This window comes from Chiloscyllium punctatum, chromosome 7, assembly GCF_047496795.1.
Source record: "Chiloscyllium punctatum isolate Juve2018m chromosome 7, sChiPun1.3, whole genome shotgun sequence".
Classification (NCBI taxonomy): Eukaryota; Metazoa; Chordata; class Chondrichthyes; order Orectolobiformes; family Hemiscylliidae; genus Chiloscyllium; species Chiloscyllium punctatum.
This window is the reverse complement of record NC_092745.1, coordinates 61,275,325-61,302,618: the sequence shown is the minus strand read 5'-3', so window position 1 is coordinate 61,302,618 and position 27,294 is coordinate 61,275,325. Positions and strand designations below refer to the sequence as shown.

Below are 27,294 nucleotides of genomic sequence, written 5' to 3'. Positions count from 1 at the left end.
TTGATTGTGCACAGGATGGCTCAAGCTTTTTCTCTGTGTTTGGATGGAAGTCTGATATGGTTAAGATCTAAAAGGCTTTAGCAAACTGGGAAGTGCCACTGCTTCCCGGGTATCTTCCTGAATGAGTTGTAATTTGGAGAATCAGGTCCATCTTAATGGAAAACTACTGTACTGCACATCACGTGCGTGCAAACCGGTTTCGATCAGTTCCAAACTGTTGCGTTTCTCGTTCTCTTATTCACGCAAGGGAGCCTTAAAGGGGAGCTAAATGTATTCCGCCACACAAGAAACTATTAGTGCATTGCGAATAATGAATGAGTTTTTGTGCAGCTCTATTCTGGAGTCAGTCCGTCTCCGCGCGTTGTATTTTTACCTGAAGCACATGCTTTGCGCTGCATGCGCTTTTGTTCATGAGTTGGGAATTTACAACATTGATTTCAAAACCAAGTAATCAGGATCGGATTTTCTGCAGATCTCCAGTTAACTCTGTATGAACCTTCTCCTTTTCAGTGCCCGAGGGATGGGGTGTGCGGTGTCGGCTGGGGGGGGGGGGGGGGAAGGAGGGAGGAGGTGCTGGCGGGGGCGGGGGGGGGGGGTGGTGGGAGGTAGATATTGTTAAAGCAGAAAATTTACTTTTGAAATAAGCATCGACAACACGCTGACTACTAAGCCAAAATAACTAGAGAGAACAAAAACGTAACATGCAGGAAGCTCAAGCACTACATAAGATGAATGCACCAGGAGAAAGGAGTGAGAGTTAAACAATAGGATTGTGTTTAGTGTTTGTTTGGAGTGAATGCTGTACTCCGTCCCAGGTTTTCACAGCAGCCACTGAGCAGGGGGAATGCCGCCCTCGCCCGGAATAGCATAAGGGGAGGGGGTTTTAGAAACTCCCGGGCGCACAGTTTCGAGGCTCCCCCCTTGTCGATGTATCTGAACCGCCGACCAATCAGCGCAGCCGGTCTCTGTAACCAAACTGGCCAGTCACTCTGGCGGGAAGCTCCCGCCCACCCGCCCACCATCGATTGGCGGAATCGGGAGCCAGCGGCGGCCGACTGACAGGCCGTCCCAGGTGGCGGTTGGTCTGAAAGGATGATTGACGCAGGGCGGCGGTCGCCGGTTGGCCCATGCCCCCGTCACTCGGGTTGGTTGGGAGGGGGCGGGGCCCGCGGCCGCCCTTTCCGCTGCCGGGGCTGGGCTGCGTGCGCGGACGCGGCGATGGGGTCGCCCCGGGTTTGATGGTTTGACAGGTGCCCGACTGCCAGGCAGCTCCTTCCCCAAAAAAGCATGTTCGCCAAAAGCAAAGGTTCGGCGGTGCCCTCGGACGGGCAAGCTCGAGAAAAGTAAGTTTAATTTTTGTTATAACAAAGATAAGGAATTTGCTCACCGTTTAACTGGCTCCCCGGGGCCAGACAGCGGCCGCTGCAGATCGCGGGGATTAAATCTCTTTTCATTATTATTATCATTAGTATTTATGTTTGACTCGCACGCTGTAGGTTTCCGCTTCTCCAAAGAAACTGAATGAAACATTGTGTCCGGCGGGGCTGCCTGGGTGTAGTGCCGCTCGCTGACAAACCCCCAGCTCCTCTCTTGCTCTCTCCCTCTTTCCCTCTCTGCATTCCCGTGTAATAAATAGAAAGCCTTGTAACCGGCTCCTTTGTGTCTCCTTCGCCCGCAGGTTGGCTCTGTACGTGTACGAATATCTGCTTCATGTCGGGGCACAGAAATCCGCACAGACCTTCCTCTCAGAGGTAACTGCATGTCTCCATCACTCCGCTTTAGCCTTTGTTTCTCAGGCGGACAATCTCGCCTCCATTTTGAATTGTGTTAACCTTTTGCCATTTATTGTGGCTACAAAACAAAAAAAATCCATTCAGCTGACTAGTTCTCAATGCAGCCTGCCCTCGCTCCCTTCTTACCACCTCCCCTCCCCGTTTCCTTCCGTACTTACTCTGAGTTTTTTTTAAATTTTGCAGATACGATGGGAGAAAAATATCACATTAGGAGAACCTCCTGGGTTTTTACACTCCTGGTGGTGGTAAGTAGATAATTTTAAGTGTCCCACATTGGGCTTGTGTAGAGTTTCCATCATCGCTGCAAGTAATAAATATGGATACTTTTATTCTGTTTTCTTTTGGAACTTTTTGGCAACATTGTATCAAAAATACTGATACTGGGGTCCATACAAAGGGCTTTACTAGCAACAGGCATCTCTTGTTAAAAATCGGAAGTTTTGGTGCTGATTAAACGCCTTTTCGTTAACGAGTTTATAATTTATGGGCTTTTTAAAATCCAGCTTACACAAATTGTTTTCATGATGCGTTTTGAGCCATGCAGCTTTATGCTAGGGTTTCGAGAGTACATGAGATAATTTCACAAAGATCGCAGAGACAGAAAATGTTACCTGTATTCTCCCTCCCCTCCCCCCAAGTTACTGTACTGCGTAGCGTTTACAAACTCGAGTTGCTTTGCTCTTGATTTGGAACTTTCGGTAGCAGTGTATAGTAACTGTTTACTATGTAGATTTAAAATGCAAAACGACTGTTCTCGGACCCTCTTGTTACTTTGTTAGCATCGATAGGAAACCTGACTATTTTTGATCGGTTATTGTTGTTGGTTCAGTGCAAAACTGCACCTTGTGAAGGTTGAATCCCATCCTGGCTTGCAACTTTTGTCCCCTTTTATTGAGCATTTCAGCTTTTGCTCGATGTGGTTCTACGGGTGGGAGCAGTTTTTCCAGCTCCTCATCCAAGTAGTCAGTGATTAATCTGGTAATACAGGCAAGTTTGATTGGGTTCTTCACTAAACAGAAAAAAAAAGTGGATGCTGGAAATCAGAAAAAAAAACGAATTGCTGGGACAGCTGAGCAGGTCTGGCAGCATCTTTGGAGAGAAAGCAGAGTTAACATTTTGGTCCAGTGACCCTTCAGAAGTGAAGAAGCAAAGTTCTGAAGAAGGTTCACTGAACCTGAAATGTTAACTCTGCTTTCTCTCTACAAATGCTGCCAGATCTGCTAAGTTTTCCCAGCAATTTCTTTTTTTAATTGGACATTGGACAAGAACCCACGTACGTCCATTTGCGATAGTACTTGGAATATTGAATGGGTACCATGGCTAGTTAACTAACAGCTTCAAACCCATTACTCCCGAAAACATTGTCATTGTGCCATCGTGCTGGATGAGATCAACCAAAGACAAATTGGAAACTGGAACTTGGAATCTTTGCATACTGTGGCTTAGTTTTACAGCAGAATTACTTTATCAGCATCATTTTTACTGTTGGCTATTTGTTTAGGGTCATGTGGTGGTTTCTCTGCTTTGAGGGCAGAAGGGTGAGCTAATATTGCTCTCACTCAATACTATATTCAACATCCTAGGTGCAATTAAGCATCTTAGTGAAAAATTGAGGAGTCCCCACAGTGGTATTCCTTCTATTAACTGATTATAGTGATGCTGATTGCAGCTATGTAGCCACCCACACAGTCCTGTTGAAACTAAAAGAGGAAATGGCAGCTGCTTGGGAATATATGGGGGTGGGAAAGATCCAAGAGAATTTCATACTGGACATATTTAGTGAATTGGGAGTTCTATTGCCATATAAGTGATATGTATATATGATCAGACTGAGATGTGCAGCTGTCATCTTAGCAAGCAGATTTTTAATATTGAATAATTTGTAATCGGTCAGATAATTAACATATTGGTAAACATTTATTTGTATGCTTATTTGTACATTTGTGTAGCATTTTGGGCAGCCTTAATTGACAGAAATTAGTCTTTTTGCATCATTTACTGTGGGCTGGATGCCAAGATGCCCAAATTAAGTTTAGGGAATTTTTGCCAATGTTTTCCATCCTCCCTGCACCCCCATTCAATTTCCCATGATGGGAAGGACATCCACTTTTGCTGGATAGCCTTAGACAGTATCATTTGTTATTGACTGTTAAACAAAGTGGTTAGCACTGCTGCCTCACAGCGCCAGAGACCCGGGTTCAATCCCGCCTCAGGTGACTGACTGTGTGGAGTTTGCACGTTCTCCCCGTGTCTGTGTGGGTTTCCTCCGGGTGCTCCGGTTTTCTCCCACAGTCCAAAAATGTGCAGGTTAGGTGAATTGGCCGTGCTAAATTGCCCGTAGTGTTAGGTGAAGGGGTAAATGTAGGGGAATGGGTCTTGGTGGGTCATGCTTTGGCGGATCGGTGTGGACTTGTTGGGCCGAAGGGCCTGTTACCACACTGTGTAAGTAATCTAAATTTACAAAATCAAACTTGTTCTGAAGTGTCGCTAGATTGAAACATTAACTCTGCTTTTCGCTACAGATGCTGCCAGACATGCTGAGTTTCTCTAGCAAATTTCTGTTTTTATTTCAAATCAAACTTGGGGCCCATATCTTCCTAGGGTTTGATTTGCTGGTATTACATATGAAGGATTAATTGCTTCTGCGATTGAGTGTACATAAGAATGTTATAAGACATCCAAAATCCCTCTACGCACAAGTAACTAAACTGAAGTCAGTGGTGGATTCATACCTCTTCTACCATCTCCCCCCCCCCCCCCCCCCCCCCCCCCCCCCCACAATCAGGGATGACTTATTTAGACTCTGGTTGAAAGAGTTCTGAGATGGCTCATCAGCCCAATGTGTGATCTGCAAACTTTGTCACATACTACTCTGGTGATGCTTGAAAGGTTGAGCAGATGAGTTGTTTTGGAGGTTTGTGTTCTCACTCCTTAGCTTCACACGTGTACAATTCTAAGCCCCACAATGCTTTCAGTGCCTTCCTAGATGAGCTGTGTCAATTTTAATTGGTCAAGAGTCAGGGTCTCCCAGGAATTGGGGTATGATTTACCTCTTTGGGGTGTTCTGGGAATATTCTTAAAACACTTTTGCTATCTTCGTGGGAATCTCCTGGGACCAAGTTCTAATTAGAGCTGTCACTTTGGAAATCCAGTATTTGCAGACAAATGGCATGTTGCCCAGCAGAACTGATTTTGAATGATTTGTGCCTTGATGCTGGGTAAGCTGACTTTGGGGAGGATGCTGCTGTTGGAGTTCCTTTCTGGCCACTGAATTTGAAGGATCTTGTTGAGCTCTTCCACTGCTTTTGAGATACTTGATGTAGGTTGTCCATATCTGAGTGAATGGAGTGCTGAGATCACCATTTCTTGATACGCTATGACATTAGTCTTTGGTGTATGACCCTTGTTCTCAAAAGCTCTTTCCCAAGTTGGCTGAAGATTGACCGGGCACATGTTACTTATTAGACTGAGAATCCCGCGATCTAAATTCTGTTTTAATCTAAGTTTTTAATTTTCAGTTTCTATCTTCACTAAAATACCTTTGTAACCAGGAGGCACAAACAATTATGTGAATGTGCAAAGTGCATCATTTTATTATTGCTCTCTTGGTAACTTGATCAGCTGTTGTTTGTCTTGTTTTTGGGAAAGTCTGATATATTGTTGAATATAGTCCACCCTAATTCTAGACAGTCAGTGGTTTTCTTGGGTCATTGTATGCTTTGTTAAAAATATTAGGGAAACTGAAGCCACCTTGAAAATGTAACTTAAAAGGAGTCCTCACCTTTACATATTAAAGAGCCTAAGCCAGCATATCCCATCCTAAAAGATGCAAGACTTGTTCTGAAGAAGGTTTGTTTAATATATCATTACAACTAAGTGACAGTGTAACCCTTTTGTTCTAAATTTTGTCTCTTCTGGTCCTGTTGCACTACCACCTGACGAAGAGGCAGTGCCTCAAAAGCTAGTGCTTCCAAATAAACCTGATGGACTAGAATCTGGTATTGTGATCTTTAACTTTGTCCATGCCAGTCCAACACCAGCACCTCCAAATCATTGTTAAAAATGAATCTTCAAAGGGACAGTGATTGCAAAAAATGGCAGCTAAGTTGTTTTTGTTCATTTGCACTCGAGTATTTTGGGTTCCTTGATTGATGAAAGCCAAAAGATGATGTATTCACTTGTTCTGCTTTTCAGACTTTGCTACTGATTATTTGTTTTACATTTTTATGCTGAAAATTATCTGTATGCAATCCCAGTGGACCGTTGATGTTTGGAACTTAATGTACTTCTGTAGAGATTTTAACATTTCTTTGGGCTTTGTCTGACTATGTGAACCAATGTGTCATAATTGTGTGAATCACATGACTATATTTAAGCTGTTGGTTGTGTACCAAAAAAAATTATCATGTTAAACACTCAAAGTGGAAAAGTAGCACAGAACATGCAGCTGCTCTGGACTGCCTCTACACTTTTATGGGGAGGTCTTGCGTAAAGGTAGTAAGGTTTACCTAATGACCCAAGACCTACGTGTCGGCCGAGAAGCAGCATTGGCTGGTGGCAAATGCTGTTAGCAGAGCAATGTTCTAATATTTTTCACTGAATTAATACTTCGAACTTTCCTGGCAGATGCTTGGGCTAGATACATTGTTTGAGATTTGAATCATATAGATCAGGTTCAATCTATGCTTTTGCTAATCTCTGCCTTGATAGTGGGGTGCCATAGGTGTCCTCCATGACCCCAGGCTAGGGAGGGAAGGACCAGCTAGTGATTACTGACTACTATGCATGAACTCCTGTTGGAAGGGTGTGTTGAATGGAGGCGGATTCAAGAGAATATTGAGTTTCAGCAAAATACCATTTAAAAAAAAGTTAATAGTTGAACCACAGTAGACAGACTGAAACATAAACTTAATGTAACAGAAGTCATTCTGAACCAATGTCACTTAGCATCTCGCACAAAGTAATTAGAATTGCCTTTCAACTGAGTCTTGGTGGCAACTGCTTGGGAGCCATTCAAGAGGCAGTTGTATGGGAGATTCAAAGTTGTATAGTTGAACTAAATTATGCAGTGAGCTTTTGTGTTTTGTGAGGTGGGTAAAGGTAGGATGAGGGTTTATTAAGAATAAGAGGCTATGACACGGCTGTGGTAGAATAGCTTGCTGTTACCATTTAGATGAACAGTCTTGTCATTTAGCAGATGATAGTGGCTGTGAAATTGAACCTCCTTATGAATATGTGCTTTCTGAAGAAGGTTGGAGCTTTTGAGAAAAGGTAGAGTTACGAAATTGGTTTTTATCATATTTTCAATAACTTGCCCTTAATTACTAGAAATTAGGAACCCTTACAAGTAGGTCTGCTTACGATAAGGCAGGATTTCAGTTTGATGGCTGTGAATTGTGTGTAGTACAATTTGGAGAGCTGTCAATGGGACCCTAATTATATAAAATAATGATTTGACTAGTTTGCAAATTTATGGGCTCAGTCAGGTAAATGTTTTAGTTGGGCACCTGCAGGTAGAGGCCTGTGGTGGAACCTGGGGATTTGTGAAGTGCAGCACACACTATGAATGGGACTAAGCAGATGCCTTCACAGGGACTGAGAAGTTATGCGTTGGAATTGTAATTGTTTTCTAGCAGCTAGTATTTACAGTCTAAGTTGAGAGTCTTGAATTATTTGGTTATTACAGAAACAGAATACTATTACCACTTTTAACTCCTGTCATTTGATGTAAATATACAACTGTATACTCTTTAGTCAGTTGCTTTTTAAACCTGAGAGTTTATTAACTACTACTTAAAGTTGTGACTGCTTTTGTGGTTTTGATGCCAGTATACACCTTATATTTATACGGCTTATCATTGAAAACTGTGTTTTCCTGAGCGTAGTGTATTGCAGCACAATGAGCTATGCTAACAAACAGTATCAAATGTTTTTTGCATGTGCATGCCTGGAGTATACTTTTGTTTTGCTTAGAAAGAAATAGTAACAGATCTTTTTTCCTTCCCTATAGTGTATTTTGGGACCTTTACTGTGCAGCTCCAGAAAGGCGAGACACGTGTGAACATTCAAGTGAAGCGAAAGCCTTCCATGATTATGTGAGTTTCAAAAATTCCTGTGAATAATTGTAGGCTCTCAATAATTCTGTGTGCAGGGTATGCCAAATGGAATGCCAGTTTTGAAATCAGATGCTTTTCTTTACAGGAAACTATTTCAGTGCTGTGAAATTTGAGATACAATCTCATAATTTATTGGTGTGTAGTCTGAAAATGGTTGATTGTGGTTTTCTGGCCTGAAATGGTAATGATTGATTAGGAAACAATTTTGGTTTTGAGAATACTGTCTATTTGTGTGATCATTAGTTTATTACATGAAGCAAGTGAAAAAGCATTTGAGGACAACAATTATACAAATGTGGACCTTGTGTTTTAAAAGTTCACTTCAAAGGAATTTGAGTTACTTTGGGTTTGCTGTGGCTTTACATGAGCCTTGCCTTCTAATCTGTTTAAGTGGAGGTTATTTGCCACTTGCCTTTTGGAGATTGTGTACTGGTGCATGTAACTTTTGGTAGGTGCCTGGAGCATATCAGTACAGTGAAAAGTCCAGTGAAATAAACATGCATTGTTTCCAAAATCTAGAATTGAAACTTTCAGCATTGATTATTGGAGATTTAGCTATCATTTCAGAATAAGCTATGGAAATGTTTGACACAGAATGGAACTGATTATTGTGCAAGATCAAGAATAAAATAAACCTTGTGATGGAAAAGGAAAGTGGACGCTTCTATAAATTGACATCTCGATAGATTTTAATATAAGCTATTTTGAAGTTACTTAGTGATTGTGCACAGAGTGCAAATGAAATACATAATGGAGTAGAGTTTGTCGCAGATTTTTAGTTTACTTTGTTTTCTTTCCTTCTGGTGAGTGGCAGTGGCATGTCCATGTTAGTGAATGGTGAATAGTGCAAACTGCATCCTCAGTGTAAAGCTTGTACTACAAAAGTAAGCTGCCTTTGTGGGATTCACTTATTTTGGTAAATGTTGTCATGTGTTTTCAGGCTTTTTCAATAATTCATTTCTTTCACTTTACAGCTGTGTTTCAAATTAGACAGTTGGGTCTGAATGGTTGCTTATCTGTAGACATTTTAAGCGTAATCGTCATGAATCTTGAAATATACAGGATATCTGTTAACATTTATGCAATGGTGTTTTCTTTTAATACTCTTGGATTGTGGGCATTGTTGGTTGGCCAGCCTTTATGGCCCATCCCGAGTTGCCCTTGAGAAGGTGATGGTGAGCTGCCACCTTGACCTGTTCAAAGTCCACAGTCTGAAGGTAAATCCAAAATGCCACTAAGAAGGAAATTCCAGGATTTCAACCCAATGACAGTGAAGGAACTGTGTTGTATTCCCAAGTAAGAACAGAGTGGTTTGGAGGGACCTTGCAGGTAGTGGTGGTCCTATGTATTTGCTGCCCTTGTCCTTCTGGATGAAAATAGTCGTGGGTTTGGGAGGTGTTGTCTAAGGATCTTTGGTAAATTTCTGCAGTGCATCTTCCATATAATATATATTAATCCTGGATGTTTGTGAACGTGGTGCGAGACAAGCAGACTACTTTGCCCTGGTTGTTGTCAAGTTTCCTGAATGTTGTTGGATCTGCTGTTATTCAGGCAGGTATTCCATCACACTTCTGACTTGTCTTGTAGATGGTGGACAGATTTTGGACAGTCAGGACATGAGTTACATGCACAGTATTCATAACTTCTGACTTCCTCTTGTAGCTGCTGTATTTATATGGCAAGTCCAGTTCAGTGTTTGGCCAATGGTAACCCCAGGATGTTGACAGTTTAGCAGGATAGGTGTGCTAACTTTACAGCACAACTATTTAGTGCGCTGTTTATTTTAAAGTTAATTGGTATGTCTCTCTGGTTCAACTGAGTTGGACGTTTCTGTCATCTGCTTGCTAATGCAACCTGAAGTAGAGTTAGAGCTGCATCTTCTCAGCATTGTTGTGCTAGAGACTAGAAAATTTATAACCCTAGCACGAGGTTTTATTTGTTGACCAGGTGACAACAACCTGTTGATGATTAACTGAACTTGTAGGTAGGACTGAATGGTTGGAGCCAGGCTAAAGCGCCTGATTGAATAACAATAGTTTGAGAAACCAGTTGGAAAAGGTGTTGTTGAAGTGTACTTGACACATAACATTGTGTATATTCTGCACACATGAGTAAACTTGCAGTTTGACATTGCAAATTATTCTTGTTTTTAGTTTTGCAGGTAGCCTCTAAGTGGAATGATATTATGTTTTTTTTGTTTGTTAAACATTTGATTTACTTTATCTAAAAGTGTAAAATGAATATAGAACTTCAGGTTTTACGGACTTTCAGAACATTCATTGCTAAACTTAAGAAAATCACAACTGCAAATGTTGTCGAGTACTGTGTCTAGTTTTCAGTAAATATTGGTTTATAATGTACAGCTGTCATGGAAAGTTATTTCTTTGCAATATAATAGCATCTGAGGTGACTAATTTTGAATGCAAAAGTTGACAAATATGGACAAGGCTTGACAGTTTTGAGCTAAAAAGTAGATGATTAATCAAAGCTTGCTTGAGATTTAACAACTTAATGTCTAACTGCAATGTTTTTGTGGTTTTAAAGGATTAAAAACATGGGTGATGTTGCTATCAATCCTCTTGATAAGTAAGCTGTTTGTCCAGCAGAACTATAATTATGGTGCTTTAGTTGTCCTTGATACTTCTTGGAAATCTTAAGTGTAGTGTGTCAAAGTTTTCAGATGACACTAAAATGAGTGGTAGTGCAAAGTGTGCAGAGGGCTCAAAATCTAGAGAGGGGTACAGATAGGTTAAGTGAGTGGATAAGGATCTGGCACATGGCGTACAATGTTGGTAAGTGGAGAATTATCTATTTTGGTAGGAATAACAGCAAAATGGACTATTTATTGTGAAAAATTGCAGCATGCTGCTATGCATAGAGATCTGGGTGTCCTTGTGCATGAATCACAAAAAGTTGGTTTGTAGGTGCAGCAGGTCATTAAGAAGGCAGATGGAATATTGCCCTTCATTACTAGAGGGATGGAGTTTAAAAATAGGGAGAGTATGCTGCAGTTATGCATGGCACTGGTAAGGCCATCCCTGGAGTACTGTGTACAGTTTTTGATCTCCCTTACTTGAGAAAGGACATTCTGGCACTGGAGGGGCTGCAGAGGAGGTTCACTAGGTTGATTCATGGAGTTGAGAGGGCTGGCTTATTGAGTGAGTAGACTGGGACTCTACACATTGGAATTAAGAATAATGAGGAGCGATCTTATAGAAACATAAAACTAAGAAGGGAATAGGTAAAAGCAGGGAAGTTGTTTCCATTGGTGGGTGAGACTAGAACCAGGGGACATAGCCTGAAAATAAGGGGGAGAACTTTTAGGATTCAGTTGAGGAGGAACAACTTCACAAAAAGGGTTGTGAATCTATGGAATTCCTTGCCTAGTGAAGCAGTTGAGGCTACCTTGTTGAATGGTTTTAAGGCAAAGACAGATGTTTGAACCCCAAAGGAATCAAGGATAACGGTGAGCAGGTGGGTAATTGAAGCTGAGTCCACAAAAAGATCAGCCGTGATCTTGTAGTGGCGCAACCTCGATGGGTCAGATGGCTTTCTCCTGCTCCTATTTGTGTTTTTGTTGTTAAATGGCTGTGAAGTTAAGTTGCTACCTGGTAAGGTGTGATCCAAGGGTCTTATGGTGCAGTGACATTGTCACTACCTCTGGGCCAAAAGGTCTGGGATGAAATCCCAACTCTGATAAGATATATTCAGTGAAACAGTATATTCAGTGAAACATAGATGACCGAGGAACTCAGGAACCAGTTGAGCTGTGTACCATTGATGTCACTGCTTACAAATGAGAGCAAAAATAGCCTTTACCCCAAAATCAGATTTTTCCTTTTTGTAAAGCAAGCTTGTGCACAGTCAGAACCCAAAGGTTGCTAATCCTGACCTTTTCTTGAGACTTTGTTTTTGAATTGAATCCTTGCTTGGTGTGGCTCAAAAACAAACTGAGTTCCAGGTTTAGTCATGGTCTAATCTGGGTTAACTGTTCTTAATTGAGGTTGAAGTTAGGGTATTAAAATTTGGCTGCCCACCTCTTGAGTGGATGGCATAGTATCAGCTACTCGTATAATGATTCCTTCTGGAAATTGAACATTTGATTAGAGCAGAATTGGGCTAGTCTCTGACACTGCCTTGATAACTGCATTAAGAATGGCCATTTGGATGATTAGTTGACTGCAAAAGGGAGAGAATTTTGGGAATTGAAATAGCACTGCTTTTCCCCATTGTCCGTTGCTGACAGCGTTCTTAATAAGCGCTTGTAGAATGTTGCTGTGGTCATTTTCACAGCCATTTGGCCAGTGATTCTGTAGGAAGGCCAGAAGACATCTCCACATTGGCACAGTCAGGATCATCTTTAGGAAATCATTCTAATGCAGGCTCACTGGAAGCTGGAGCCCTGACATTCTTCTGGAACACATGATTCAGTGGCAACTTGCCAGATTCATAAAATGTGGTTTTTCAAATTATTCTGAATGTTTATGGACTGGATACTTTCTAAAAAAGACTACAATTAAGACTGCCCCTTAAGGCATAACGTTCACATTACTGTGCCTGAAGGAATTATGGATTTGCATCTTGCATGTCTGTGTGTAGGTGCTTTTGTCGTAGATGATCTATGCCCAGAGTTGAATAAACTGCTTGCCTTCTCTCCTGAGATTTTTCCATGATTTGAGAGCAAAGTGCTGAAAACTTGACATAAGAACAGAAAATGCAAGAATTACTTTTGGCTTTGTGAGTGGAAAATCATGTCTTACAAACTTGATTGAGTTTTTTGAAGAAGTAACAGAGGATTGAGGGCAGAGCGTTAGCCGTGATTTATGTGGACTTCAATAAGGCATTTGACAAGGTTCCCCATGGGAAACTGGTTAGCAAGGTTAGATCTCATGGAATGCAGGATACAGAACTGGCTTGAAGGTAGAAGACAAAGGGTGGTGATGGAGGGATATATTTCAGAGTGGAGGCCTGTGACCAGTGGAGTGCCACAAAGATTGGTGCTGGGTCCACTACATTTCATTTACAGAAAAGATTTGGAAGTGAACAAAGGTATAGTTAGTATGTTTGCAGGTGACACCAAAATTGGAGGTGTAATGGACAGCGAAGAAGGTTACCTCAGATTACAATGGGATCTTGATCAGAAGGACCAGTGGGCTGAGAAGTGGCAGATGGAGTTTAATTTAGATAAATACGAGGTGCTGCATTTTGGGAAAGCATATCTTAGCAGGACTTATACACTTGATGGTAAGGTCCTTGGGAGTGTTGCTGAACAAAGAGACCTTGGAGTGCAGGTTCATAGCTCCTTGAAAGTGGAGTCGCAGGTAGTTAGGATAGTGAAGAAGGCGTTTGGTATGCTTTCCTTTAATGGTCAGAGTATTGAGTACAGGAGTTGGGAGGTCATGTTGCGGCTGTACAGGACATTGGTTAGGCCACTTTTGGAATATTGCATGCAATTCTGGTCTCCATCCTATCTGAACCTGGATGTTGCCAAGGTTGGAGGATTTGAGCTATAAGGAGAAGTTGAATAGGCTGGGGCTGTTTTTCCCGGAGAGTCGGAGGCTGAGGGGTGACCGTAAAGAGATTATAAATCATGAGGGGTATAGATAAGGTCAATAGGCAAAGTCTTTTCCCTGGGGGTGGGGTGGGGGGAGTCCAGAACTAGAGGGCATAGGTTTAGGGTGTGAAGGAAAGATATAGAAGAGACCTAAGAGGCAACATTTCCACACAGCGGGTGGTGCTTGTGTGGAATGGGCTGCCACAGGAAATGCTGGAGGCTAGTACAGTTGCAGCATATAAAAGGCATTTGGATGGGTATATGAATGGGTATATGAACACTTTTCTGGCAGGGATCACTGGATATAAGAACCTTTCTTAAAACTGTCTCTTTTTTTAAACTTCTAGCCTGGGAACATAAAACTAATTGTTCTAATTGCAGCAACAGAGATAACCTGACTGATATTTGGATTTGATACCCTTTAGATTGCCCAATAGGATACTATAGGACCCAATGTGTTTAATTGCCAAGCCATTGAAATAGATGCATTTAGCTGAGGCTTATCACCATTTTGCTCTGTTTTCAGAGGCAGTTCTAAGTACTTTTGAATCTATCTGTTCAGACATGTTATAGTACATCTCCAGAGCTGGTGGGACATGAACTTGGGACTTCTGGCTCAAAGATAGGGATACTACCATTGTGCAGCAAGTGTCTCTGAGGCAGCTCTACACGTAAAATTGGAGGGATTTGGGCCAGGTGCTGGCAGGTGGGACTAGATTTGGTGGGATATCTGGTCGGCATGGACGGGTTGGACCGAAGCGTCTGTTTCCATTCTGTACATCTCTATGACTAAGTCAGGCATCTCTGGAGAGAAATAGTTAAAAGCTTCAGACCTGCAACTTTCTGGTGAAAGATCGCAGGCTTGATTCTATGACTGTTGTTCCATAGATACTGCCTGAGCTGCTGAGTGCTTTGTCTATGTCTGTTTTTATTTCTCTCTTGTTTTAAGCAACCAGAGCCTTTACTGTAAAATCTCATCTTGCTACTCACCTAGTAGTTAAAATATGGTCAAGCTATTATCAGAATAAACACCAAGTAAATGTTTTATGTAAATTTACAATGATTTGGATATGTCTTGTGAATTGATGGTGTAACTTGTGTACCAAATTTCCGTTGCTAGCAATTTCCTGTTTTGCTTTCTCTCAGACCTCAAAGTTGGGACCCAAATGCAGCTCCAGTTTAAAGGGTTTCACGCATCAGAAGTCAGCACTTTATCCAGTTGCTAGCTCGTGTTTGTGTTGATGGGCAGTTTGGCTCTGGGCACAGCAGTAAAGTTTGTTTTCACCTAATGTACATAAACACTTTTCTGGCAGGGATCACTGGATATAAGAACCTTTCTTAAAACTGTCTCTTTTTTTTTAACTTCTAGCCTGTGAACATAAAACTAATTATTCTAATTGCAGCAACAGAGATAACCTGACTGATATTTGGATTTGATACCCTTTAGATTGCCCAATAGGATACTATAGGACCCAATGTGTTTAATTGCCGAGCCATTGAAATAGATGCATTTAGCTGAGGCTTATCACCATTTTGCTCTATTTTCAGTAATTCAATGCAACTGTCCATGTTTTAGTACGATGCAGCTATTTGTGATGCATGTGACGTAATCTAACTTCACTGTTCTGCTGTGTGTGTTGAATACAATGGTGAGAATTGGGGTTAATTACCCGTTTAATCAGAGCAATCGTTTGGTTCAAAATTGAAATGCACAATTATCAGTACTTTTTTTGCTGCCAGCCCCAAAGCTATTGACTTGAGCTCGGGCATAGCTGTACAGCTGCCAGATTTGGGTGTATATGTGAACTATGATCATAGGCTACAGGACAACGAAACTGCAATGGTTAAACCTAAGCTGAGCTTGCTCATTATCTCCTTGCAATCTCTTCCTGGTTGTCACTGGCTCCGGAATGTGGATTTTTTTTTCTTGCTCTCTGAGGCAGTTCTAAGTACTTTTGAATCGATCTGTTCAGACATGTTATAGTACATCTCCAGAGCTGGTGGGACCTGAACTTGGGACTTCTGGCTCAAAGATAGGGATACTACCATTGTGCAGCAATGTGTCTCTGAGGCAGCTCTACACGTAAAAGTGTCATGTCAAGGTCCCATCTGAGATCAGATAGTCAGGACTTTAGTTTATCGAATTAAAGCCCTCCCAGGTGTTTTACTTTGGGTGCATTCACCAACAACTCAACATTACAGAATTCTAGTTTGCCTTGAACATTATGTTCTGAGTTCTGTGAAGTTCATTGTAACCACTTGTCTGGTGTAATTTATTCTGTAACATGCACCAACTATACCATTATTCATGTGAGGAGTGTGTAATTGTATGTTTGAATTTCTGAGGTTTGAACTTCATTTCATGAAAGAGCTTTTTAACCATAATGACAAGAAATGGAGCAGCTACTGCAGTTTAATTTGTCATGGGTTTTTGCTCTAGTGAGTCAGTGAGGTGATAGGTGACTGCCAGATTGAGTTTTTGTTGATTTCAATTGTTGGACATGGTTAAAAAGAGTTACGTCAAAAGGGCGCTAATCTTTGGGGCGGCATGGTGGCTCAGCGGTTAGCACTGCTGCCTCACTGCGACAGTGACCCAGGTTTAATTCCAGCCTCGGGTGACTCTGTGGAGTTTGCACATTGCTCCCTGTATCTGCGTGGGTTTCCTCTGGGCGCTCCAGTTTCCTCCCACAATCCAAAGATGTGCAGGCCAGGCGAATTGGCCATGCTAAATTGCCCATAGTGTTAGGTGCATTACTCAGCGGTAAATGTAGGGGAGTGGGTCTGGGTGGGTTATTCTTTGGAGGATCGGTATGGCCTTGTTGGGCTGAATGGCCTGTTTCCACACTCTCTAACAAATCTAATCTTTAAAAAAAAGTGAAAATTATGAACCATCTTGATGTTTGTCACTCACCTTTTATTGTGTTAATGTACAATATGATCAAAATGCTCTGGGATGTTTATAAGTTTTCTATAATTTGCTCAACTTGAGTTTTAATTAAAAACAAACTGTGTAGAGTGACCAAGAGTGCATTTTGTTTTGAATGTGAAATTGTAGGATTTTAAAATTTGCCACTATTCATTATTAGCTTCCTGCAACTTATTCAGTGTTCAAACAGCAGATGCCCCAGGGTTAAGAGGGTAGAACTTCATTGCTTTCCTTTTCAGTTCCTGTTCAGTCCCACAAATGACAGAAGCAATTACCTACCTATCAAACTCTCTCTCTCTCTCTCTCTCTCTTTCTCGATATTATTGGAAGGCTTTTTGACTCTGGAAGTTACTCCATGTGAATCTTTGGTAGTTATTCTAGTATCACAAGCACTTTCCAGTCATGGTCGTTTCCTTTTCTGACTGTATTGCTGACGCCAATTATAGCAACTGTTATCACCCTGACTGAGTGCAGCTAGCTCAAAATGAATGTGGGAGTTAACATGGGTGCTCCTGTTTTGTACTTCGTTGCTTATATCTGGGCCACTGAATGAGCTTTGAAATGTATTTTTAAAGAGTTCTGTTGTGAAAACTTCAGAAATCTCTAGTATAGGAAACAGACTAAGTAGGTGTGTACAGGGATTATTGAAACACTCAATAATATAACCAGGGATAGCACTTTGCCCACATCCTGTGCAACATGGGAAGGAACTGAGAGCAAACGGAGAAGAATCCACCCTTTGCTTTTCTTAAGAATGTATTTAAGTGGACTGAATTCTTGAGTGAACAGCATCAATTACACATCAGATTATTTTGGCTTGTATATTTGCAGTCTTCAGTAAAAAATAATACAAAGGAATCATGAAGTTAATGTGTCGACTACTGGAACTGTGTAATGGGTTAATTAGTGTTGGAAAGAGTGGGGGCAGGTTAATATTTTAACTTGGAGGACTGACTTGGGGTTACAGTGCAGCATCAGAGCAAACACAATGCTGGAGAAACCCAACAGGTATGGCAGTATTTGTGGGGAGAGAGAGAAAAACAGCATTCATGTTTTGAGTTCAGTATGTTTCTAGGTTTTTGAAGAAAAGTCATAATAGATTCAAAATGTTAACTGTGCTTCTCTTTGTACACATCTGCTAAATTTCTCCATTATCATCTAGATTTCTAACATCCACAGTATTTTGCCTTATTGTACCATCAGCATTGTGTTATGTTGTCCACTTTTCTGACTACATGAACTAAAATGTGAAGGTTGGGTGGTGCTGATATAAAAGACAATGAATGACCAACTGTTCCAGGCAACTGACCGTGTTTGTACTCCTGGTCTCTTGGAAATGGTTTCAATGATGCAGGTAAACACTTGATACGGCATTGTATGGCTGTTAGGCATGCAACAGATGGTTCAATGCATAAATTATTTTATTACAACTTCTCCCAATAGCTCTACAAGTAGCTGAGCTTAGTTTAATTCTTGTGCTGATGGTTGGATTCAGCTGCATTTGGAAAGGCAGGAAAGAGGAGGCACTAAAATTGGCCAAATTTTCATTTGAGTTAGAAGATGCAAGGTGTTTTGATTCTTATGAGTTTTGCTGGAAAGTGCATTTTGTGTGGATTGGTGAGTACTTAATCTGAGCCCATTTTGGTTCCCTGACTTTGGCAACAGCTATCCATGATGAATGCTTGTTTGGGCAAAATACCCAAGAACATTGTGGAACTGGGACCCAGTAATGAGCCATCAACTTCAAACAATATGGTGCAGGGAACGTTTGAGATAGAGGGGGAAAAAAAAAATTGGCTGAAGTAGTCTGCCACTGCGGCCACTTTCTATTTTGTTTAAACTGAATCTTTAAAGGAAATGTATCTTAGTTTGGGAACAAATCTTTTTCATATTTGTCCTTTGAGAATTTTTTAAACAGATCTGTGCACAGTGTTCCTCAACTGTGCAAATGTTAAGGAATAGCTCATGTTGGGTTGAAGTAGAGTGTCAGTTTATTGGGATTTTGGTGCAAGTTGTTTAAAACCTTTTTATGTAATCAACTTAATTAAAATGGGCGGCACAGTGGCACCGTGGTTAGCACTGCTGCCTCATAGCGCCAGAGACCCGGGTTCAATTCCCGCCTCAGGCGACACTGTGTGGAGTTTGCACGTTCTCCCCGTGGGTTTCCTCCGGGTGCTCTGGTTTCCTCCCAGAATCCAAAAATGTGTGAATTAGGTAAATTGGCCATGCTAAATTGCCCATAGTGTTAGGTAAAGGGGTAAATGCAGGGGCATGGGTCAGGGTGGGTTGTGCTTTGGCGGGTCGGTGTGGACTCGTTGGGCTGAAGGGCCTGTTTCCACACTGAAATAAAAAAATGTCATTCTTTATGAATTTGTGGATGAATGGATTTGATTGTATGAAGGAAGTACTGCTAGATTTTATAAGATAAATTGTTAATGGCCTGCTAACAGTGCAGAGAAGCTGGCTTGGGTGTAACTTTTTAAAATTCATTTGCAGTATGTAGGCGTCACTGGCTGGACTAGCATTTATTGCTCACCACTTTTGTTATCGTTACATTAATATAAAAATATTGCTACTTGAGAGTTCCAGGATTTTTATCCACTGACTATTGCTAATTCTTCACATAGTTCCAAGTTAGAATGATATATGGCTTGGAGATGAGCTTACAAGTAGTTGTGATAAGATATATCCGCTACTCTTGCCCTTTCTTGATAGAGTTTGCAGATTTTGAAAATGCAGTCTAAATATCCTTGGTGAGTTGTTGTAGCGCATCTTGTCAATGGGACATGATGCTACGACTGGTATTGGTAGAGAGATTGAATGTTGGTGTTAGATGGGGTGCAATCAAATGGGTTACTTTAATTGAGGTAGTGTAGCACAGCAAGTGTTGTAACAGCTCCACTCATTCTGATAAGTGCATTAAGATGTCAGCAAAATGAAGACGTTCTGTTTTTCACAGACTTATTATAATTGGGATATGTTAAATTTGCAAAATATGTAACACTTTGTCAACATTCTGGTTTACCTCATTCTTTTTTTTCCACCTCACCATATGGTTTCTGACACTTATAATGCCTGTTGTCACAAATCTATGAACCTCCTAACATTATTGTTTCTGATTTCCACGAGTTGCTCGAGGAGCTTTAATTGCCGTGGGTTCCCTTTCCTCCAGGAGCATCTCCTCAAAATGATATTGTTACCAAAAGAGTTATTTGTCATCTGTGCACCTCACATTTTAAAGGGGGATAATTTCACATTCATTAATTTGGAAGTGCATTGGTAATAGAGCACCATTATCTGAACAAGAATCCACAAACAACCATGAGATGATGTGCCCATTAGATTTTGAGACAGAGGTTTAGAAACTATAAGGAAATTAACTAATTTTGACGTTTACTTTAACCACTGGAGCTGGTAACCAACTGGTACCATCTAAAGGATACCAGGACTACACATCTCATGATACAGTACTTCCTCAATGCTGCAATAGGGTGTCATCTTGATTATGAGCCAAGTCCTGGTGTGTTGCATGAATCCATAATTTTCTGACTTTGGAAGTGAGATCGGTAATTAATTGAGCTTAATAGATGCCTAGGTGGTTACGATATGTTGATAATTGTACAGACAGCAAAATACAACTTATACTGTGCATTATATGCAATTAATATTATATATTTGTGATTATTGAAATTGGAAACCTTTTCTGTCAATCATCACCAATCCTCCTCCCCATGACCGAGCCGTGTTCTGTCGGAATCTCGTTCCACAAGGACCTCCTGCTACACATCAAAGTGGCTATTTGTTTTATTGTCTTAGTATATTGTGTGTGTGTCAGCTATCTAATTGACTGTGGCATAATGGGAGAAGCTGATCTGATACTCATTCTGTAGGTGTACTGGCTATGACTTGGAGAAGATACCTTGCTTTGTACTTTGCCTCTTTTTGCTGAAGGGCACTGAGGCCACAGGTAGTGTTTCAACTACTACCACAGGTTAGACTGAACACATTGACTTGCAGTGCTTATTTTGTACTACAGTTAATGAATCAAAATCTTTTTTTGAAGCTTGAAGAACTCATGTAAACGTCAGCATTCAAGCTAAAAATTAACTGTTAGTAGAATGAACAAAAATAGTGAATATTCTGTGTTCTTAGAATTGATGCTTTAAAAGGCAAAAAAGAATGTTGTTCAGCTCAACAAACTTGTCAATTTTTTTTTGCCCCAGCCAGCCTCTATAGCCCCATACTTTCCATTCTCATTAATAACTCTCCCTCAAACAACTATTCCATTTTCTTTTGAAAGAAGAAATGAACTCTGGTTCGTAGGGTGGAACATGGAAATGTCCCAGTAATGCAAAGCTTTAGCATGACTTCTGGGAGGGAAATGGCTTAATTCTCTGTATCCTTTTTAAAAGTGGCACCCAAACTGCACACTAGTTGTCAAATGCAAGGACCAATGGTATTGAGTCATTCAGTGAAATGGATAGGGTGTGCAGTAAATAATAGAATGAATGGTAACAATTGAAAATGAGCATATTGTCGAGTTCCTCCATCATTCTTAAAAAAGTTCTTGCCGGCACTTTTTCATTTTGAGGCCTTCCATTTTGGAGCCTTTAAATCTATTTCCCTTTGCCATAAAATGATATAACTGGAATGTAATAGCAATTCAATTTGAGCTCAACGGTGACAATTTATAAAAGGAACCTATTTTTTTTAAAGAGCTAAGAGAATATTTGAGCTCCTGCCTCAGCCAGGACAAAGATTATATCTTCTGTACAGATTGTTGTGTGGCTTGAGATTTAAGTCACCTGTCCTCAGACATAAGGCTGTGAGATTCAAGATGTGCGGAGCGGATGCACTGGTGCGTCAACAGCCAAGGGTTACTTTCAGCTCTGCTCCTCCACGACCCTGGAATGTTTATCAGTGTTTCGAGACGCGCCTTGGCAGTGATTCTCATGTTTATTCATCCTTCCTTCCCTGGTTTACCTGAGTGTTAGCAGATTTTTCACACTAAGACACGCATCTGAGAAGTTTCTAGCCTTATTGGTTGAAGTGAAATGTTTGCAGGATCCAGCATTATCAAACAATTGTTTAAAAACAGTGACAACATGTTAGATTGGCTTCCTGCAAGGGGATGACACACACAAGGCGAGCAGCCTTGGGGTAGTAGCATTGTTTATCAGGACAGTTAGCAACTAGTTTTGAATCCAGTGCTTGATTTGTGTTTCCTCCCACTGGTTTAAAATATTGCAAGTAGGAGCAAGAACTACGCCCCCCCCGCCCCCGTCTGTCTTTCTTTCTTTCTTTCTCTCTCTCTCCTCCTCTCTTTCCCCCCCCCCCCACCTCCACGAAACAACTAACCAACCTTGAGCTGAGAGAATGTTTGTTTTTCATGTCTGCAGAGCTTGGCGTAGCTGATGCCCACTGCAAGCTGCCTTTTGTTTGTAGAATGTTGCTCATTGTGTGCTCCCAGGATGACATGGCCACGTCTAATAGGGGCCAGTGCTTGGATGAGTCTTTGTGTAAATTTGGGGCAGTTATTGCTTTTCAATTTGTACTCTGAGCTGTCTAACTCTCTCCTGGGAGAATAGGGTGGGGTTTTGGAGGGTGGGGTCAGCAGCCTTGGGGTTTAAAAAAATCCTAATAACAAATTTGTAGCTTTAGATGGTGTTTGGGCCTCCATCCAATTCTTTCCACGATCTCTGTTTCTACAGGACAAAAGGAAGACAAAAGAGGGAAATTTGCAATTCGTATTGGGGGCTGCAGCATGATTTGCTTTGTGAAACAACAAAAAAAAAGCTTCAGTTATTTAGACTCTTCCATTCAAATCAGGCATCTGCCCCTTATGTGCTCTTGGTGAAACATCGTAAACTCTTTGCTTGCTTTCAAAATTAGTGGTGTATCTCGATTGATTTTTCTTTAGTTTGGAGTTTAGAATGTCGGGGGAGGGTTGGTTAGCCACGATCCTGCTGAGATTTCTAGTGAGCACTCAGCGTTAAACCCTGGTGCACCGTGGGCTGGTTGTGTGGGGGAGGGGGCTTCATTAAGGCACATCTTACCTCCAGGATTTTGCAATCTTCCACTGATTGGGTTTGTTCAAGGTCTTGTGAAACATTTGCTTATTGGTTCAAGCAGAGAACTGCTTCAGCAAGTAACTACTGCAGTGAAGATTTTTGAGATACTGACTCAACTATGCTTTGTGTCATGCTATTCAATTGCATTGTGTATCCCCACATTGAACGTCATCTCCAAGTACAGGCTGACGTGGTTTTAAAGTTACCTTAAATTTAAAACCCATTTTTCTAAGCAAATGGGCTGTGTTTGCCACCAAAATGCCAAATTTAACCGAGGGGACCTAAGCAAATATCACCTGATAAACCATACTGCAATTAAGGTGGATTTTGATCTCTCCTCATATGCCTTTTCCAACTGATATCATCAGCGAATGGTTGGTTTTCACCCTTTGCCTGTCTGCCCTGTAGTCCCCGGTCTTTCCAGATTAAGCCATTGAGATCATTTGGAGTGTCCCCACGATTGCCTGAGCTAAACTAACACAGCAGATCAAACAGTTTTTGTAGCCTACTCTGTTGCACAGTACTGTAAATAGGAGGAGGTAATTATCTACTAAATCTAACCTTGGCTAGGTTTTTGTAGCTGATTTTTGAAAAGTGCTAAATAAATTAAATTGTAGAGTCCCTGTGACCTGTTTTTATAATCCCAGCAAGCCTAAACATATTCTTGTGGTTTGAAACCCCTTGTTAAGTGGTGTCTTGAAAAGTGCCTGGCCTTGCGCCTGCGTTGTGAAATTTGGCATTCTTTATCATGTGAGCGATTTCTGTAGGAAGAGAACCGCGTTTTTAAAATTGAGCTTCCCCAGATGTTAAGGATTTATCGCACAGTGCTGCCTGGTTGGTCAGCACATACTAAAAGCTCTTCATCAGATCTTAACTGTTGTAAGTGCCTTTAGCACAGTTTAGTCCTGACCCTAAGCTCTGTTTACATCTCTGTAGAAGAGGATATTCCTTCATTCCAGATTCTTGCCGAACCTGACTAGTGACTTCCTTTTGTCTGTTCATTATGGAATTCACTTGGGACGGCACTGCTGTATCAGGCAGACTGTCAATAGATATTGTAGTCTAGTACAAATCTCTCAACTCTCCTGAAGATCAGAAATATTTCATTTGCATTTAATTATTGAATTCCAGATTTTTTTATAATTCTATAAATGCGTTCTGTTCTTGACCTGAAGGCATTATCAACGTTTTGCAACTTACCTATTTCTGAAAAATTTCTCTTCACTGAGTCTATTATTTAAATTAGCCACTACCTCACCTCCATATTTACTGCTCTTATTCCATAATTTATTTTCTCAGCTACCAACTGTCCACTTAAACATCTCCCTCACCCCTGTAGCAATACAAGTTATCTGTTTACTGAGGCAGGAATCTGTCTGCTTGCACAGTCGTTAATTTGCATTTCATCATTAAATACAAATTTCAGTTTGTCCTCTTCTTCCTAATCGACTCTTTTTACTGGGGAAACGAACAGCATTTTTAGAAAATATTTTCTTATTGACCTATTCAGGGATGTTATTATATACCTTTTTGAAGCATGTGGGATTTGAACCTGGATCCTCTCTCTGAGGTGAAGATTTTACCATTGTGCCACAAGAGCCTCAAAAATTTGCCCTTTAAAATTTATTGGATATGAGCATATCTGGCTATAGCAGTATTTATTGTCCATCCTTAATTGCTGAGGGGGCAGGTAAGAGCCAACCATGCAGCTGTATCTGAAGGCCCATGTAGTCCAGAGCAAGTAATAACAACAGATTTCATTTTGATCTCTTTGTCTTTATTATCACTTCATAATCCTTCTGCCATTTTGCTAAACAGTGTCTGAAATCCAGTCCTGTCTGAGTCTCGGCTTCCTCCAATTAAGTGTTGGGAAGATGGAGGACATTGCCTTTTGCTCCTACCACAATCAATGCTGTTGCTGACAATTCCATATCCTCCTCCTTTTATTGTCAGGTTATATTACATGTCTGAAAAGTGAGGTGCTAGAAAAGCACAGCAGGTCAGGCAGCTTCCAAGGTGCAGGAGAATCGACGTTTTGGGCATAAGCCCTTCTTCAGAAATGTGATGGTGAAGGGCTTATGCCCGAAACGTCTATTCTCCTGCTCCTTGCATGCTGCCTGACCTGCTGTGCTTTTCCAGCACCACTCTGTTCGAAACTGATCTCCAGCATACCTTTTAAATGCAGTCCTCATTTTCTCCTATTCACAAATCCTACCATTCTAATTATTTTCTTGACCTGCCTGCTCTGTTACCATATTAAAATGTGTGTCCTGTCCCATTCACTCATCACTCCTGCTTCTCTGTCTGCCTTTAGCTGCTTGGTCTCAGATCTCCAACTTAAAATTCTTATTCTTGTGTTCGCATCTCCTTTTAACTCTCCCCTTCCAAATTTCTATTCTTATGACCTCTCTCTCCACTGCTTCCAAGAAATCTTTATTTCTCAGTCCAGATTAATTTGGTTAATATAAATTCATGACACGTGAGCATTATTCCCTGGATCAGTATTTATTGCCAATCTGTAGTTATCCTTGAAGTTGTGCTGGACTGCCTTCTTGAACCACAGCAGTCCATTTGATGAAGGTGCACCCATGATGCTGTTAGGGAGGGGATTCCATGATTTTAATCCAGTGACAGTGAAAGAATGGTGATGTATCTCCAAGTCAGTTAATGAGTGGCTTGGAGGAGAACTTGCAGATGGTGGTGTTTCCAAGTAACTGCTGTCCTTGTCCTTCCAGTGGTAATGGTTGTGTGCTTGGAAGGTGCTGTCTAAGGAACTTTAAATTTCTGCAGTGCATCTTAGAAATAGTTGCTACTGACCATTGGTGCTGGAGGGAGTGAGTATTTGTGAATGTTGTGCCAATCAAAATAAGCTGCTTTGTCCTAGGTAGTGTCTAAGTGTGTGGTGCTGGGAAAGCACAGCCAGTCAGGCAGCATCCAAGGAGCAGGAGAATTGATGTTTGGACCAAAAGCCCCTAATTAGGAATGAGGGCATTGCTTTTCTAGCACCATGCTGTTTGACTCTGATCTCCAGTGTCTGCAGTCCTCACTTTCTCCTTGTCCTAGATATAGATGTATAGCATGGAAACAGACCCTTCCGTCCAACTCATCCATACCGACCAGCTGTGCCCACCTAATCTAGTCCTATTTGCCAGCATTTGGCCCATATCCCCCTCAACCCTTCCTATTCATATACCCATCCCAGATACCTTTTAAATGTTGTAAATGTACCAGCCTGCGCCACTTCCTCTGGCAGCTCACTCTATACACACACCACCCTTTGCATGAAAAAGTTGCCCCTTAGGTCTCTATCATATCTTTCCCCTCTGGACTCCCCCACCCCAGGGAAATGTCTATTTATCCTGTCCATGCCCCACATGATTTTAAACCTCTATAAGGTCACCCCTCAGCCTCTGACACTTCAGGGAAAATAGCCCCAGCTTATTCAACCTCTCCCTATAGCTCAGATCCTTCAACCCTGGCAACATCCTTGTAAATCTTTTCTGAACCCTTTCAAGTTTCACAGCATCTTTCTGATGGTGTCAAGTTTCTTGTGTTGTTGGAGTTGCAGTCATTTCAGGCAGGTGGGGGAATATTCCATCACACTTCTGATTTGTTCCTTTTTTAAATGGACAGCCTTTGGGGAAGTTGAGGGGTGATTACTTGCTGCAGGATTCTTGGCTTTTGACTTATTCTTGTAGCCACTGTATTTATATGGCTAGTAAAAGTTAAGTTCTGGCCAATGGTGACCCCCATCATGTTGGTCGTGGGGTATTCAGCAATGACAATGCCATTGAATGACAAGAGGCAATGGTTAGATTCCATCTTGTTGGAGATGGTCATTGCCTGGCTCTGGGTGCAGATGCTACTTGTTAGTCAGAACCCGGGTATTGTCCAGGTCTTGTTGCACGTCGGCACAGACTGCTTCAGGATGTGAAAAGTCACGTGTAAGGCTAAACATTGTGCAATTGTTCAGCAAATGTCTGCAATTCTGACCAACTGGCAGAGGGAAGGTCATTGATGAGGCTACTCACGTTGATTGGCCTAAGAATACTACCCAGAGATGTCCTGGAGTTGAGATGACTGACACCCAACAACCACAGACATCTTTATCTTATAGACTATGGCTCTATCTTTCTTTGTACTCAGCATGACTCTAAACAATAGAAAGCTTAACCCCAGTTCCTAATGAGTCTAGTTTTGCTCGGGCTGTTCAATTCTGTACTCTTGTCAAGCCTTGATGTCAAAGACAGTCTCGCACTCCTCTGGAATTCAGTTCTTTAGAGTAACTCACTGCATAGCTGTCCAAATGTTCTGCCATTTCAAGGCACGAGTCAGGAGTGTGTTAGGATCAATGCAGCTCTAAGAACATTAAATAAACTTGACCTCACCAGGTCAAAGCAGCTCTTTCAATTGGTGACCCATCTACCACCCCCAAAAGTAATTTCCTCCATCCTGATGTACAGTGGCAGCTGCGTGGAGCATATACAAGATGTACTGCAGCCACTCACCAAGACTTAGAATTTCCCAAACTTGCAACCTCTACTAGCTAGAAGAGTAAAGGCAGCAGTTGCCCCCAAGTTCCTCTCCAACAATTCACCGAGCTAACCTAGAACTATAACATTATTTCTTCACTGTCAAAAATCTGAGTTTTCCTTCCTACTTTGGGCATAACTAGAGCACACTGCAGCAACTCAGCAACATCTTGTCTATGGCATTTAGAGATGGACAACAGATTCTAGCCTAGTCAGTGAAAGCTGCATGCTATGAAAGAATAAGAGTTGACCAGACCTATTTCCTTCCTGACCTACTTAAAAATCCTTCTCTGAACAAGAAT

General features: G+C 41.4%; 1 protein-coding gene across 8 annotated transcripts in view; it reads left to right on the top strand.

Moving 5' to 3' along the window:
* The first annotated feature begins 1,170 nt into the window (after positions 1-1,170).
* Positions 1,171-27,294, top strand: part of ssbp3a (single stranded DNA binding protein 3a) — a 196,470-nt gene continuing 170,346 nt past the window's right edge. For all 8 annotated transcript variants that reach the window (XM_072573747.1, XM_072573749.1, XM_072573745.1 and 5 more), the window contains exons 1-4: positions 1,171-1,343; positions 1,679-1,751; positions 1,977-2,038; positions 7,804-7,888. In XM_072573747.1, coding sequence (XP_072429848.1) covers positions 1,288-1,343; positions 1,679-1,751; positions 1,977-2,038; positions 7,804-7,888 — 276 coding nt within the window. In that variant the 5' untranslated portion in view covers positions 1,171-1,287. The remainder of the gene's footprint in view (positions 1,344-1,678; positions 1,752-1,976; positions 2,039-7,803; positions 7,889-27,294) is intronic.